This window comes from Babylonia areolata, chromosome 21 (genome assembly GCF_041734735.1).
Source record: "Babylonia areolata isolate BAREFJ2019XMU chromosome 21, ASM4173473v1, whole genome shotgun sequence".
Taxonomy (NCBI): domain Eukaryota; kingdom Metazoa; phylum Mollusca; class Gastropoda; order Neogastropoda; family Buccinidae; genus Babylonia; species Babylonia areolata.
The window spans coordinates 39,416,371-39,434,018 of record NC_134896.1 but is presented as its reverse complement, the minus strand read 5'-3'; the positions used below and the strand labels follow the sequence as shown (position 1 = coordinate 39,434,018).

The 17,648-nt window shown below is 41.2% G+C and overlaps 1 protein-coding gene across 5 annotated transcripts in view; it reads right to left on the bottom strand.

The window, feature by feature from the left end:
* Positions 1-8,420: 8,420 nt before the first annotated feature.
* Positions 8,421-17,648, bottom strand: part of LOC143296131 (protein-glucosylgalactosylhydroxylysine glucosidase-like) — a 28,301-nt gene continuing 19,073 nt past the window's right edge. For all 5 annotated transcript variants that reach the window (XM_076607918.1, XM_076607915.1, XM_076607913.1 and 2 more), the window contains exons 10-13: positions 17,194-17,403; positions 13,866-13,966; positions 11,319-11,444; positions 8,421-9,778 (exon numbers count right to left, since the gene is read on the bottom strand). In XM_076607918.1, coding sequence (XP_076464033.1) covers positions 9,425-9,778; positions 11,319-11,444; positions 13,866-13,966; positions 17,194-17,403 — 791 coding nt within the window. In that variant the 3' untranslated portion in view covers positions 8,421-9,424. The remainder of the gene's footprint in view (positions 9,779-11,318; positions 11,445-13,865; positions 13,967-17,193; positions 17,404-17,648) is intronic.

The following is a 17,648-nucleotide window of genomic DNA, read 5'->3' as shown; positions in this document are numbered from 1 at the left end:
CCCCCCACACCCCCTACTTTCCTGTCCCCCCACCCATCTGCCCCTTCCCCACCCTGACGCCCCTCACCCCCACCCCCACCCTGTGATGTCCCACTTAAACAGTCATGTACAATGAATCAGTTTTGTGCTGTCTTTGGTGCGAAGAAAAACAAACAGTGCAGAATACAAAGTCTTTGTTTTGAAGGGAAGAAGGAAAAAAAAAGGGATAAAATAATCGTAAATCAGTACAGAAAATGGCAGTTGTGGTCAAGGGAGGGGGTGTGGGAGGGGTGGGGGGGGGGACTGGGGGGTGTTGGAAGTATTCAATCATCTCATCAGAGATTTCGGCAGCTCTTGAGTGTCAATGCCAGTGAAATTCACAATGATCATGGACGTTTTCTTCTGCTCTGCGGATGTGGAGAGTCCTCTGTGTTTCTGATGATTCCGGACACATTGTGTGCACACATGGAGCGTCATCCATGCTTCTTCACTCAGTCGTGGGCTTCATTTTTTTTTTTTTTTTTTTTTTTTTTTCTTGATCAAATGCCCAAGTTGAAAACAACGATTACTGTGAATGAATTGAAAATTGGTATATGAACATATGATTGGGGGGGAAAAAAAAAGAAAGAAAAGCAAAGCAACAGTTGTCTTCTTTTTTCCTTTTTTTTTTAATATATTATTTTTGCTGCCCCATCATCTGTGTCGTTTGGGTGGGCATTACTTTCCACACCGATCGATCATTCCGAGTACCCCCTCCCCCACTCCCCTCCCATACACAGCCACATCTGGGTGCCTTTGTCGCAGCCCCAGTGTCAGCAGTCCACAGGGAGCAACTCAAGTGTGAGATCATCAGAAGGCCACTCACTAGAGGAGACCCTGCACTGAACACTGGGTCACTTTGGTGGTGTTCAGTGGTGCCTGTTCTGATACACCATATAACAGGACGCCACCTACCAGGCCTCCTACTGATGGCAATAATCACACAAGACTGAGTGAGTGTCCGCCCCCCCCCAACCCCCCCCTCCCCCCATCTCCCTCCCCCAGCTCCCCCCTTGGAGTGGAGACCGCCACCCTGTCCCTCCAACGAGTCCCCCCCCCCCCCCCCCCCCCCCGTGAGTGTGCTTAACACGGAAAACCTTGACAGGACACACCCCATGTGGAGGGGGAATCAAAAGTGAGGGGACTGTGAGAGCAGGAGTATGAAAGATCCCACCTGCAGAATGTGTGGGGCAGGGATATTTGGGCAGCATGGCCTTAGAGAAGACGTCACAGTTTCCAAGAGAGAAGAACTGTGAAGAAGACTTGCAGAAGGGATGACAGCAAGCAGAAAGAATCCTGCTCTGGGTGGGAGTGGCTGAAGACTTCGTCATGACTCCCTGTGATGTATTTCACACCAGCCCGTGGTGTCATTATATTCTGTCACATGTCATCTTTTTTTTTTTTTTTTTTTTCTTTTTCTTTTTCTTTTTTGTTCTGGCCAAATCATTCCTGTGTTTTTCACTCAGTAAGAAAACACGACATGCATACAGACTTATGCATGGCATTTGTCATGGGGAAGGTTTTTATTTTGAAGAAGGAAAAAAAAAAAAAGGAAAAAAAATGACAGAGAGAGGGTGACCTTTTTTTCCCTATTTTTTTTTCGTTTTGAAACACACAGTGACACAGAAAATACTAAAATGTTCACCACCAGTGCAGAGACTGTTTTTGTTTTTTTTTCTGTTACGAATGGCTGCCTTACAAGGTCATGTTCTGTCCAAGTTGTTTCTTCTTACAAGTTGCCAATAAATGAAGACTGTGTGTACACATTTTTTGCCAGTGTGGCGTCCTTATCCCCCCCCCCCTCTCCCTTACTCCCCTCCCACCCACCCCAAACACACACACACACACATGCCCCCGCCCCCTCCACCCGTCCCCACTCCCTCTCTCCTGCCTGACGTTGTGACCGCTCAGAACTAACAGAGGAGCAGGGGATGGTGGGGAAAAATAAAGCAAAAAAAAAATTTAAAAGCCCAGTGCTTTTGATCTCACTCTGTGTGTGTGTGTGTGTATTACATTGAAACAACTGGGGGAAGGAAGTGGATGATTATAGCATCAGTACAAAACAAATCAGAAGCTATAATGTATAGTACATGGGTTAATGATTTGTGAAGGAAGGAACGTTTTGCATCAGTGGACAGGAAATCTCGGTGACTGGAGATGGGAGGATGGCAATGGGAAGGGGGGGGGGACAACAGAGCATTCCATGTTATTGCTATGGATCTGACACAGCCATGTCGTCAGGAAGTTGGTTTGGCCTTCAGCTTTCTGCAGCCTGCAAGTGCTACGGTGGTGACCTGTTCCACTTCCACCATCAGATTGTGATGCTGAATGAAAAACAAAAGTCGTCGTGTGCGTGAAATGAAGCTTTGGTGGTACCGCACCTTATGTGTGGGTGGTTTTGAAACGGTGAAAACCAGGAAGTGTGTGTCTGTTGTGTCCAGGGACTATGAATTTTCTTGCTTCAGGGATGTGTGTTTGAAATGTCTCCAGACCTACTTGTGGATCAAGTAAGCAGAAAGCGAAATGAATTTTTTCATTGCCACAGGGACGAATGTGTGGTGGAAAAAAATCTGGGCTTTCCTGTGCGTGAAGTGTAAATTTTGTCGACGTTTGTCATGTGTGTGTGTGTGTGTGTTTTGAGAATGAAGTTTGGATGCTGGGAATGAGCAGAGAGAAAGAGAGAGAGAGAGTTCAACACTGAAGTAGTGAATGGTTCACCTTCATGCTGTTCATGCCCATGACTCGATCCTCCCATTGTTGTGTGGAAATTCCGATTGTTAATCTGGCTTGTTGATTGTCATGATGTCAGCTTCTCCCCCTGAAGTGCCCCCAAGATGGAAATTTCTGTCCCCTCCCAGAAAAGTGTTCCCCCCCTGGACAGAAACATCAGTCCACGTCATCGTAGGAATTTTCCTATTGCAGTATCTTTGAATTCATGTGATACTGTTATGATTGGATAGTGTGTTCATTTTTCTTTCAGGGAAGTATAGGTTACGTATAGCGGTATACTTTCTTTCGGTAGTTTGCATGCTAGAATTTTTTTTAATATTTTTTTATATGATTGTTATCCTCCTTGACCCAAATCCCCATGGAAAATAGTTGTCACTGTGCATAAAATGCTTGGCACTGAAAGGGAGAATGATCCGGGATATCTCTGTGTTGTAATGACCACAAAATTACGCATTCTCTTTTTACCGCTGTTGCACACTGTTGTTTCTGTGTGGAGTGGCCTCGCTTTTCTTTCAGAGAAAGATTTCTTTAAAATTTCTTTTTTTTTATTTTTATGTTGATCAGATGTTATTGTTTTTTTTAAACTGTTATCAATTTTAATCAGTTGTTGTTTACTTATTACACTGATTTGGCATGTTTTTTTGTTGTTGTTGCTTTTGTCATCTGATTTGTTTTGTGAGACTTGTCTCATCTAACGTAGTAAATACTCCTTTCAAACTTATAAAAAGTATTCTTTGAATACTTGTTTTAAACTTCTCTGATTTTAGGAAGCAAAACTAGGCTAAAATCTAAATCAGCTTGCCCCCTCCCCTGCCCCCTTCCCTACCCCCGCCCCCACTGATATATATATATATATATATATATATATATATATATATATATATATATATATATATATATATAATATGCCCTCCCAAAGAAAAAGACACGCTAAATAAAAGTAACTACCAGCAGCAATGCAATGACAAGTTGGTAGTCGATAATTCACTATTCAGGTATATTACCAGGGTACACATGTATTACATGAAAGAAACACACACACACACACACACACACACACACACAAACCCAGGGTTGGGAGTGATGGTGGAGATGGTAGAGTGAAAAGGGGAGGGGGGGAGGGAAGTAGCGACTGGTTTGCACAGAAGCTTCCTGCTCAGTCACCCCTTTCACTACTGACACTGGGCTGCCCAACAGACAGACATTCTAAGAGCAGAAAGTATTTCCTCTCCGCCAGAAGGTTTAGGTTGTTCAGACAATGGGATGGGTGGATATATATATATATATTTGAAGCCCAGAATGGTGTTGGTGTTGATGAGTGACGTGTGAAGAATGTGGATGGTCACTGTCACACACTGTCCTCAGCTGTAGGTCTTTCAGCAAAGATTGTTTGTCGTTAGTTCATACTGTAACCATAGTCTACCTCCTTTCTTCAGTTGATTTCATTTTAAAATCATGATGTTTCTTTCTCTTTTTTTTAATTTCTTTTAAAACATTTTTTTTTTTATAGAGTGTGCATTATTATGTGCATCATAGTAGTAAGTGGAGTGTGTGTGTGGGGGGGGGGGGGGGGGGGAGGGGCATGGGGGGAAGGGGGGGGGGGGAAGAAAAGAGTTTTCGAATGAAAAAAAAACCCAAAAGAATTTTTTTAAGAGAGAGAGAGAGAGGAAAAAGGGACAGATTGTGATCTTTCACATTTGGGCATGGCATGATTATGTTGAACTGAGAAAGTTACACAATTTTAATCTGAATCAAAAAAAAAAAAAGAATAAACCAAATATATTTTCTGTTTACTCGTTATACATGGTCCTGGTGTGTGTGTGTGTGTGTGTTTCACCAATGGAAAAAAGCCTCATGTTGAGCACTTAAAAAAAAAAAAAAAAGAATAAAAGCTGTGTGCTCCACAGACTTTCATGCCATTGAGGCCAACAACAACAACAACAAAAAAAAAAAAAGAGAGAGAAAATAAAAGAAAGAAAAAAGGGAATTTAGTATTGACGGCCAGAAGGATACAATGAGGACCTGATGGTGGGGTGTGTACCATTCTGACCTGGAGGTATATTCCTCTCTTCTCCCTGTGACTTGTTCCCATCTTCACTGGATGTGACTTGGGTCATGTCGTTGGACACCCCCCCTCCTGCCTGTCACCTCTCTCCTCCCCACCCCTTCGCCCACCACTCCCCCACCACTCCCCCTCTCCTGAAATACACAGCAAGTAGGACATGTGATGCATTGAGTCTTCACCCCCTTCCCCTTCCCCTGCCCACCCCCCATCTTTTCATTGTGGCAGCATGGGGTTTTTTTTTTTGGGGGGGGGGGGGGTTTTTTTTTTTTTTTACAATGTGTGGAAGGGAGAGGGGGAAAAAAAATCATGAATTCAAGCTTTTATAAACGTTTATTAAGTGTCTTATTTCAGTCTGTGCGTAGAAAGTTAAGAGAAAAGTAGCAGTTTGATTGAATGATGAAAACGTGTGACAGAGATATATATGGCAGTTTGACTAAACACGAGAAGGGGGAGATTCCAACAAAATTGTGTAAGATTGTTTGGCAGAAATATGGCTGTTTGTCCAAACAAGAAATAGGACGAAAAAGTGATTTATCTTTTGAGGTGTGTTCTGATCATTGAAATGTCCGAGTAGATTTTTGGAAGAAGCAGTTCTATAATTACATATGATGTGTACAGAAACACGATATGTATTTTGTTTAAGTAGAGTTCAGTTATGCTTCAAAACTGGAGAGAAACAAGTGGTTATATCCCAGTGCTGTAAATATGGTGGTAGCAGTAGAAGTATTTTGGGCTGAGTTTAGGAATGAACCACTCAAAAATGCTCTTGTGCTTTTTAAACAAAACTTCCCTCCCCCCCCCCCCACCTCCCCCCTGTTTCCGTGATCAGTTTGAGTGAAGATAAATGTAATATGAAATAGGTACGCAGTGTATGTGAGTGTTGTTAAGTGCCCTTGGTGATTTTGAATATTCATGATGTTGATGAATTTGTTGTGCCACATGTGTATGCTGGACAATAGTGATAAAGATATTTGCAAGCTGAGAAAGATGGCAGATAGCATTACAGAAAGGAATCACAATCCAAAAAGAAAAAAAAGAAAAAAAAAGTGTGCCACTTAAAAATTGGATTAGGTGTCATGATGGATCCAAACAGCACCAAGTTTGCTTACATTAAAAAAACGTTCTGAACTCCACAGGCTATGTCCATTATGGATTTGGGAATTTTCTTAACGTTAATTAAGCATGCTTTGCGTTGCAAAGATTGCCCAAGCAACAACCTAGCCCAGGACAGAAAAAGTGCCAATTGTTTTGTGACAGAAAGGAAAACTCTGTGCCAATTTAAAAGACAAGAGTAACAGTATATAAACTAAAGCAAAGGGTAGTTGTGTGTGTTTGTAGTGACGGGTGTAGTGCTTGTGCTGGAGGTATCTATCAGCAGAGTTCTCTCCCTTCCCTCCATGTTCATTCCAACAGCTGTGTGACTGGCTGTCCCTGTGTCCTCTCTTCACTGATCATCATAAACACCTTGTGCATTTTGCTGACAAGTTTATTCACCGCAGTAATTTGCCGTAAGAATATGGTTTCTTTTTTGTTTTGTTTTTAAACATTGTGTTGTCTCTGCAGTAAAAACAGATGCATTGGCTTCTTAAGATCAAAGAAAAAAATATATAAAGTTAATAGATTCTTTTTTTTTTTCTCCGTACATCAAGTCACCTGTTCATTCACCCAGAGATTCATCATTCATAATGCTTTTTTTTTTTTTTTTTTTTAAATCCCTTCATTCTTAAATATAGTAGTATTCGCTGTTTTTTGTTTTGTTTTAATCCGTTCTTTGGTTCCCGTTGCTGGATGTGAAACCAAATCATGTATATTTTTATGAAAGATGACATGTCAAATGTTTTTGTACATGAATGAACCTTAAATTTTTTTTTATTTTTTTTTTATTGAAATGAACTTTTTATAAAATATGAAATAATTAATAAAATACATGCATGCACTTTTGCTACATACTTCCTGTGCTTCATTCTCCCAGTGACGGCCAGTATATTGAAATGCAGTTTTGTGTATGACGATTGTTACATAAAATTAAATAAAACAAATCTGTGGAGGAAAAAAAAACAACAACAGTGAAAAATCTATAAGAACTCAGCTTTGTTGTGAACATGATCAGTGGATTGATGGGCATTAGACAATTCTTTTGTTTGTAAAAGATGTGTGCATGTTCAAGTGTGCGTTACCAAGTTCCTCAGCCTTCTTAAATGTTTTGTCTTGTTTCAATCGCATCCTGGTCTCAAGAATCCAATATTTCATGAAGTCCTTCAATCATCAAAATATGAAAGGAATGAGTTTTTCACCCATCCCTTTTTTCTTTTCTTTTTTTAAGAAGTGAAGTTGCCATACATTTATTTTTTGAAGAAGTTACCATTTAATTTTCATCCAACATTTATTTTTTGGAAGAAGTTACCATACAATATTAGTTGTGTTTTTTAACGCACATGCTTTTTTAACACTCAGAACTGATGATGACTGGGAAATTTGCCATATGGTGGTTCAAGATGGCATCTTCAAATGGATAAATTCAGAGAGAAAATTTGGTGAAAATCTGATCAGGAATTGTTAACTCTGTGTGTGGATGAGTGTGCATGCACAAGTGAAAGTGTGATGTATTGGTGAAGCCGTATTAACAGTGCATAAACTCCAGAGTTTTAGGAAAAGGCATGGTGCCATGTGTTGGTATCCCTGGAAGGCATGCTTTTAAAGCTGGTCTGTATGTAGACTGCAACAGAATCAGAACTGAAAAGGATGGAGATGTTATTATGTTGTGTGTATGTGTGCACTCATCCATTATGTTATGAATCTTGTTTCAGTTGTGTGTGTGTGCATGCGTGTGTGCGCGCCTGTTACATAATGAATGAGACCGACAGATAGACTGGTTTGGGGCTCAGAAGGTTTTCATTGTGATATCGATAATCACCTCATTGCTCATGTACAACTCCCTCATTGTTTGCACAATGTTGATGTTATATGGAAATGAATAAATCTACATAATATAAAATCTATACTTATATTGTGTATGTTTTTACGACAGTTGTGAGAAATGCACGAATAATGTACATACACATCTGGAGGCCTTGACTATGATTCCACTGTGAATTTAGATACAATAAAGCCCTTTCCGATGAATACCCCTTGGAGTACTTTGACATTTGGAGAGTTGTGGTCCCTGCGTGAGTGTGTGTGTTAGTGTATGTGTGAGTGTGAGTGTGTGTGGAGGTGTGTGTGTGTGAAGAGGGTGGCAACAGGAGGATTGGAGGTGTGTGTGTGTGTGCATATGTGTGCGAGCACAAGCCGGTCAGAATTTGTTTCATACATGTACGGGCAGAACAGCGATTCTGTTTCTCTGCATGTATTCACCCAGAAATGAAAACAGTTTTTACTGGACATCTCTTTGTCAACATGCATCACAAACTCAGTCATGAATCTCAAAAACATATTCTATCCACCCTCTCTCTGTGGTGTCGTTATCCATATCAATGCACACTTTTCCTTTCTCGGTTCTTACCTGCTGCATCCAGGCAGGGAACTCAAGACTGCAAGCAGTAACCATACTTCACTACACAGAAGAGAATCAGAAACCCACAACAACAAACCACCACCACCACCACCCCAAAGTTAAGCACTTTAATGTCAAGGAAGCCACACACGCGCAAAAACCCAAGAAAAAAATAATAACAACAATCATCACTTCTTCTTAGTTTGTTGGCTGTGACTCCTAGGTTCACTCCTTTGAACAAGTTGGCTTTAACGTGTTTGTTTTTACCCCCCCTCCCCCATGTAGGCAGTCATACTCTGTTTTCGGGGGAACAATCATCACTGCCGTAACTGTCAACAACAAAAAGGCACTCACATTATTACAAAGAATACAATTCCACTTAAGTACTTTGGGTCAAAGAAAACATATGTGACTGACACAATTCTTACAACGGAAAATTCTATGGGCGTTGAGTTTTCAAGCAGTTGATGACAGTTAGGTAACTGGAATGTCTTTCAATGCTCAGAGCATTACATTCAAAATTATATATAACTTCAACAATATTATCTAACAAAAGCAACATTTTTCCAATGTATTTCATGGAAAGGTTAATCAAACACACACACACACAGGCACACATACACATGATGTAGCGCGATCAGCACTCAAACCCTTTGTACTTACCGAGATGACTGACTTATCTGCAATACTTGGTTGCTTCCCTTGGACCCAGTACCTATATTCTCATATTTCAATGGGCACGGTCAGTTTCACTCTCTCAATCACTTGTTTTCTCTCTCAGCACTTTTAGCTTGATGGCTTCAGCCTCTATTTTCTTTGCCACTTTTTTGTCAAGAAAATGAGCATGTTTCCGATGACGTTAAGTGCATTCAGTGTATGAAGTATGGCTTCAACACTGCACACAGCAGTTGGAGGGCTGGTCCACAGAAACTGCAGTGCAGCTGCACTCATGGGGTACAAAGTGTTCAGACATGAAGCCAACACAAGCCCACAATTTGAAACAATGCAAAAAACAACAACAACCAGAATGAGCACATTCTGACACAACACAAGCACAAGCCCACACACACACACAAACAAAAAACAAAACAACAAAATTGCACAGTGTAAGAAAAGTTCTACACCCGAGGCTGAATCCTAGCTGCCTGGCATCCCATCGTCACCATGGTCCCAACTTTCAAGTCGATCTTCTGCTGTGCCTTGGTGGGGACCAGACACAGAGGGGACTTGGCCGCCTTGGTCAGAGTGACGTTCATCTGATCTGCAGTGTAGGCGACGTCCAGGGAGCCCCCTAGGTAGTCCACACCCCTCACTGCCATGGCCGTCAGGGAGGGAGGGAGGCTGGGATCGAACCCCAGACCGCTGTCACTGAGGTCGGCACCCAGGTAGCCGTACAACAGGGACTGCAGGTAGCCCCCCATCCCCGTGTGGAAGTTGTACGCTCCTGAGCCGTCTGCCATTTCCGACCACACCTGTACAAATATATATGTATATATAATTATCTGTTACTGTCATTTCTATCATGTCATCATCAGTCATAACTCAAGGATATCTAAGTCTGAGGGCAAAATGTGGGAGTTGGGGTAAAGAGAAAGAGGGAACCACATGAGGAGTGCCGTGTTTCAAGACGGCTTGCTGAACTGCCTATTTTATGCAATACATGTGCGGTTCTTTATTGCCACATGTTCATGACTCACTGACTGACTGATCAGACTGGGCACGACAGCTGAGAGGTTAAATACTGGGTACCTGGGTTTGAATCCTCATCATGATACCTGGTGCGTTCAGGTTTTCCCAGACCAACAACCAAAGTTTAGACCTTTCACTGCCTGAAACTCATTTATGTGTATATGCATGCAGAATATCAAAATAAACACAATAAAAATCCTGTAGTCTATATCAGAGATTCCAGTGGGTTATGGAAACAAGAACATACGAAATGTGCACACCCCAAAAATGGAGTATGGCTGCCTGCATTGTGGGGTAAAAACATTCATGCATGCAAAAGCACACCTGTACACACAAGTGAATGTACGAGCTGCAGCCCATGAACACAGAAGAAGAAGTAGACTGTTCAAAACACAACAGCTCACAAGCATAAAGAATCATCAGTACAATTTCTTTGGGGCAGTCACAGAACACTGTTTCATCCTCACTCTGTGGCCTTTCACCAGATCCTTTCCCCCAAAAACTTCTTTTTTTTCTTTTTTCTTCCGTTTATAAATATTTAAACTCAGGACTTTTTGCCTACTAATGTACAGATTCCCGAATTGTGTTCACAATGAGAAATTCCCAGAAAGCTCAGTTCAGAGTTGCTAGTTACATGACATGCAAAGAGATGACCAAACCTTGTTGATCTACCAGTACCATACTTACTAGTTTATCATTACGGACAAATACAGATGATGCTCATTCTTCTTTTCCTCCTCACTCTTCATTTGAGGGCTGCAAATCCCACAGTCACTTGTATGTGTGAATAATTAAGGTGTCTGTGTAGTGCTTGATCTTGTGCAGAGACAAATCAAAACCTTTTCACACCAGTCATTCACATTCAAGCACACTATTACACACAGAACCCTCAGACTGAAAGTCCAAGGCTTTAACCCCGCGGCTGTTGCACCTTTTGAGTGTGCAGTTCCAGTTTCTCAAGGAGGCGTCACTGCCTTCAAACAAATCCATATATGCTTCACCACATCTGCTGGGAAGATGTCTGACCAGAAGCATAACCCAACTAAGTCAGGCCTTAGGTGCATGCATATGTATATTTGTGTACCAATCAGAGTGGATTTCTTCTACAAAACTTTGCCAGGGGACAACATTTTTGTTTCCATGCATTCTTTTTCAAAGTGCCAAGTGCATGCCGCACACAAGACCTCATGTTTACCGTCACATCCGAATGACAAGGCCCTCAGTTTGATTTTTGCAGTCAAACTTGGGAGAAAGACCCTGACCCTCACTGACACTGCATAGGCAGATAAGTGTTTTAACTATTCTGCTGCCTCCCTGACTGACCTTAAAGGGCTCCTGGATGTTGCGGGTGCTGTTATGGAAGGCTGCATCGGCCTTGTCCTTCTCCCCAAGTCGTAACCAGCTGATGGCAAAGATGCTCCACGTCATGGCGGGGCCTCCTGGGGTCACCTGGACACACCAACACCAAACCACCGTTTCACCCAAATATATAACTGTCACCTTATCTATTGTTCTTCCTTGTATTGTATTGTATTGTATTGTATTGTATTGTATTGTATTGCTCTTTTTTGTCAACAACAGATGTCTCTGTGTGAAATTCAGGCAGCTCTCCCCAGGAAAAGTGCGTCGATACACTGAGAGCGCCACCCTTTTTTTTTTTTTTCCTGCCTGCAGTTTTTTATTTGTTTTCCAATCAAAGTGGATTTTTCTACAGAATTTTGCCAGGGACAACCTTTTTATTGCCATGGGTTCTTTTACATGCGGTAAGTGCATGCTGCACACGGGACCTCGGTCTATCGTCTCATCCGAATGACCAGCATCCAGACCACCACTCAAGGTGGAGGGGGGGGAAAAAATGGCGGCTGTGCCAGGATTCGAACCAGTGCACTCAGATTCTCTCACTTCCTAAGCAGACGTGTTACCTCTAGGCCATTCCACTTTTTGTTTCTGATATCAACACCACCAAACCAGCGTTTCACCCAAACTGTCACCATATCTGTTGTTCCTCCTTTTTGTTAACTGAAACCAACAACAGCAAAGCAGTGTTTCACCCAAACATAACTGTCACCATGCTTACTGTTCATGTCACATTTTGGTGTGTGTATGTGACAATGATGTAATGTGTTAACAAAAGTGTTTTCGTAAAGCACCTAGAGCAGATTTCAGGATAGTGTGCAATATTAAGTATCCATTACTATTATCATCATCATTATTCTTCGTTTTTGTTTACTGAAAGCAGCAACAAACCAGTGTTTGACCAAAGGTTAAGATGTTCACAACACTTCATGCATCACCAAAGCTCAAGATACAACAGCAATGAACAAAGGATCAAAGAAAGAAAGAAATAGACACATAAATAACCTGGATCTGGATCATCACCAGTACCAGGTACTCCCCACAGCCCCAACCTGTTGTATATCTTTAGCTCACTCCGGACGATGGAACGCTATAGCGTTCCTGACGTAAGGTGGCGTTCTGGACAACGGAACGCTATAGCGGTTTTGACAATTAAAAATCTGTCCACGTTTTCCTCATGGGGTAGCATAAAAATCACAGCTACACCAGGCATTGCGAACATGTCAAGGGTCGAATGGAAAGTTTCTTCGTGAGGTTTCCGTGACTATACACTTGCCGGCCAGCCGTTGACCTTGATACCCCACATGACAAGCTAATCTGCATACGTATCGAAAATGACGTCGCAGGTGATATAAGTGGAAATTTTTGAAGCAAACTTGATCACGATAGCGGCTTTTTACTGCTGCTGAAGTGATTGAAATGCTTCAAACTAAAGGTTTCGACATCGATGAGGATGATGAAGACGTTGAATAAAGTATCTGCAGTGAAGAAAGCTACCAGCAAGAAGGTACTGACAGTGACTCAGCTTCTGAGGGCTGTGAAGAGAGGGAGGGGGTTGGAAGAGGGGTCAGTGGGTCAAGTACAGGGAGTTTCATTCAGTTACTTTGTGTTTTGTTTGTTTTTTTTGTGATTTTTTTCCTAACCCTATTAAATGGGTAGTAGTCTGCAGGGGAAATCAAGGGAGAAAATTATTCGTCCAGAGTGAGTTAAATGGTCAGTTGTGGACTGTTGGTGGAAGGGGTCTAGCACAAAAAAAAGAAAAAAGAAAAAAAAAAGACCATTTCACAAGCTGATTCCAGCTGTCATTATTCTTTACTCTCTGTTCATATGTGCCAGTGTCTAGCCAACCAAAACTTATGCAAGGTACGTAACTGTAAGTAGGTAACTGACGAAGACACCTAAAATCATTCTACAACCCCTCCGCCTCCCCACCACTCACAATCTCATCCCCAAAGAAAAAACGTTTTCCTCAAAATTTCATCTAAAACCCCCATTTAGTGCTGCTCATGCACTGTCCAGCAAAAAGAAACAGATTCCGCCACCTCTGCCCCCTTCCCCACACCTGCCCCTCCCAAAATTAACACAAACTGGTTCCCACATGCACAGAGACAGACAGACTCACCCCCACACATACTCCCCCCTTCCCCCCACCTACTTGTACACCATAAATGTACCACACACTCACATCCCCCCCCACCCCCAATACACAGACAGACAGACAGGTAAAACAAAACCCAAAAAATACCAGCCCATAGAGGAGTAAGGATATTAACTAAGTAAGACGGACCACCAAAGTGACTCAGCAGCAGTGAAGGGTCTCCTGTGGTGTGTGGCCTCCTGTCAACCTGACATCAAATGGTTCCCTACGGGCTGCCGGCACTGGGACTGCGACAGGTGAACCCGGGTGTGGCTGTGTATGGGGGACTCGGAATGAGTGGCATGGGAGTAAAGCCACTGAAGTGGTGCAGATGATGGGGCAGCAAAAAAGCAAAAACAATACGACGGGCTACTCACGGAGGCGTAATAGGTCAGGTCATTGCGCCGCACCTCCTCAGGCATGGGCCACTTGAAGGGGAACCCCAGCATCACCACGTCTGCTTGTTTGACCACCGTCCCTGGTCAGGTGAAAAGTCCACAACCATTACAGGTCCCACCACCCCTTTCACAGACATGACGGCAGTGAATATAATTATACCCAGGATGGTAGTTGTAACAAAAAATAAAAAAAATGAAACCAACTCAACTACATACCCATTATGGTAGTTGCAAAAAAAAAAAAAAAAAAAAAAAAAGAAACCAAATCAACTACATACCCAGGATGGTAGTTGCAAAAAAAAAAAAAAAAAAAAAAAAAAAAAAGAAACCAAATCAACTAAGAGAAAAATGAAACAATAACAGGTTAGAAAAATCAAGAATAACAGATAAGATAGATTGTGATAAGATAAGATCAGACAAGTTAAAATAACGAAAATCCCAAAAGGGCTTGGCCACCTTTTAAGTAATACCATCCTCTGGATAGCAGACACCAAGTATAAAAATCCAGAAAGAAAAGAAAATCCCACAAACACTCACCCACCTCTAAAGAAATCCCACAGGCACTGAGGCAGCCACCTCTTGCCTAATGTTCAGATTCAGAACTAGGTTAACAATAAAGGTCCAATAGCCTTTTACAGCCATCACGACTGTGAATTCCTATCCACCGAGTCAAGGGCCCAGCATAGGAAGGCAGGGGCCCAGTTCTCTCCTTCAGCTGTTTTTAACCTTCCCTGACTGGTCAGGACTCACACATTCACAGCTACGCGGAGCGAGGAGAATCAGAGTGAAGTGCCTTTCCCAAGGACTCAACAGCATGCTGGAATGGGGCCTCAAACCCTCATCACTGGTCAACACTGGATCACAAGTCCAACCACCTGACTCAATCTGCAAGGGCACATGTTTATGGAAATAAAAACAAGAGCTCTGTGAAGACAATTTTTGCACTGGTGGGCTCAGTGGTTAAAGCTCTAAAATTTTAAATCAGAAGGTCCTTGGTTCAGTCCCAGTATGGGTGCATGAAAGGTTAACTCACTCAGTAATGCCAGTTAACTCAACTTACTTTCCCCACAGACAACCCATTTGTATGGGTAAGAAATAAAATCGCCAAAAAACAAATGTTAGAATTTATTAATTGAAAACTTTCAAACTGATCAGTAACATAATGAGTTAGTTGGGGACAAAATATAAAACTTCCTCTCTTTTTATGCTATTATACAGTGAGACGATGAAAATATCCATAATATTTTTGTTCGAAATTTGCACACACTGTTGACATGTAAACGAATCTAGGAATGCACAAAGAGTTTCAAACAGATTTAATTCAGAACGCTATATAGCCATGATAGGGGCCCTTTGTCTAATTCTGTTGTCTGCCTTGTGACTGAGATGAAACTGGGTCAGATGCCATTGTTGACACGCACTCTTCACGTGAACCAGTCACCGCGAAAATTAACTCTCTTGCTCGCAAGCAACACGCACTGCATTTATTGGTAGCAGTGGTGAGTGGAAAGGTGTGTTCTTAGCTCATAATGTCATTATGGAAATCAGGTGCCACTCAAAAAATTCAAAACTATCAAAGGTCGCAACTGAGGCCTTTCGTCTCAAACGGTTGTAAACGGTAGGGCCCCGACAATTATGCAAGAGGCGGGTGAGCGCGCGCTGTATTCAAAGTTAAAGAAAACAACACTTTTTTTTCAGCAGATACCATTCTGAGTACAAAGGGCATGAAGGTGAAAGCCCTTCACTGATGAGACACTTGTCAGCAGCAGTGAAGAGATAAAGAACTGGCCGTGTGACATGACATACGAGCAACGGACTGACCGGTTCTTGACCACGGGTCAGTTTGCAATAATAAAGGTCAGTTTGCATCTGCAACTGCCTCACCCCGTCTCCTGCATAATTGTCATACTCAGAATGGTAGTTGTAAACAACCTTTTTTTTTCTTTTTTTTTTGTGAGTAAAAGAAGAAAATCCTACAAGCCCTCAACCACCACTTTTGTGAAATCAACATACTCAAGATGACAGTTGTAAAAAAAACCAACAGAAGAAATGAGTGCAACTTTTTTTGAAATAACAATTATATTCATATACACAAATAGAAAAGAAAAAAACTGCAAGTGCTCACCCACCTACTGCCAGCAATTATCATACTCAGGATAGTAGTAGTGAAAAAACAAAATAAATAAATAAATGAACAACAATAATAAATTAAAAATTAGAAAATCCCACAAGCACTCACCCCTTGCATAGTAGGTAATGGAAAATAATAAAACATAAAATGATATTAATAACAATAATAACAACCACCATCATCGTCATAATCACTATACTACGACTACCACTACTGGTTATCATCATCATCATCATCATTATCGTAATCATAAATCATAATCATAACATACCTCTGGATGGTAGTTTAAAAAAAAAAAAATTTAACATGAAATAATTATAATAATGATGTAAAAAAAAGAAAAAAGAAAAAAGTAGCAATGTATATGTATCAAAAAACAAATCATACTAAAAAAAAAAAAGAGAAAAACCCCACAAGCACCTACCCTTTTAGTGTGTGGAATTATTATACTCAGGATGGTAGTTGTTAAAAAAAAAAAAGGGGGGGGGGGAAGAACAACTATAACAACAGTAATAATGATAACAATAACAAAAACAATAATAATAATAATAATAAAAGTTTTTTTTTAAATGAAAATAAAACCGCCACCACAAGCGTTCACCAACCTATTGCATAATCATCATTCTTAAAAAGATAGTCATAAAACAAATTTAAAAGAAAATAAAGAAGAAAAAAGGAAAAGAATAAGTATAAAAACATTTTTTTTTAAACCACACACACACACACAAAAAACTTCCACCACAAGCAGTTCCCCCACCTCTAGTTGTAACCATTGAACTCAGGATGGTTGTTGTAAAAAACAAAACAATTAATGATCAAAAGAAAACAAGAAAAAAAAAGAAAAGAAAGAAAAACAGAAAAGAAAATTTGAAGCAAAAAAAAAAAGAAGAAAATCTCACCACAAGCATTCACCAACCTCTTGTATAATTATCATACTCAGAATGGTAGTTGTGAAAAAAAAGAATTAATAAAAAAGAAAAGAAAAGAAAAAAAAAGAAACAGAAAAGAAAATTTGAAAAAAACAACAACAAAAAACCCCTCCGACCACAAGCAGTTCACCCCACCTCTAGTGTAATCATCGTATTCAGGATGGTAGATGTACAAAAAAAACAGACAAAAACAGACAAAAACAAACAAAAAAAAAAACAAACTCCCACCACAAGTGGTTCACCTCACCTCTAGTGTAGCCGTCGAACTCAGGGTGGTAGTCGTGCTGTGCGTCCAGGTTGATGTACATGCCAGAGGCCACCTCCTCCCACCGCGGGTCTGGCTTCTGACCGGCCATGGCCGCGGCCAGCTGTGCGGTGCGCAGCGTCTGCACCGCAACCATGTTGGTGTACACCGAGTTGTTCACGGGGCTGTGGTACTCGTCTGGACCCATCGCCTCTGAAGCAGTGCACAAACATGTTTCAGAGGGCACGCCACAAACAAACAGGGTCTCTTCTCTGCAGGTTACACGAACGTCTCAGGGTGAGAATTTCGGTGTATGCAACACAATGCACAAGACTTATATATATATATATTTTTTATAAAAAGACATAAAATGCTGAATTAATGTGAACCTCACATTAAACAATCACAATCATAAACATGCACTAATCGCAATCTCACATTCATTCAATATGATTATG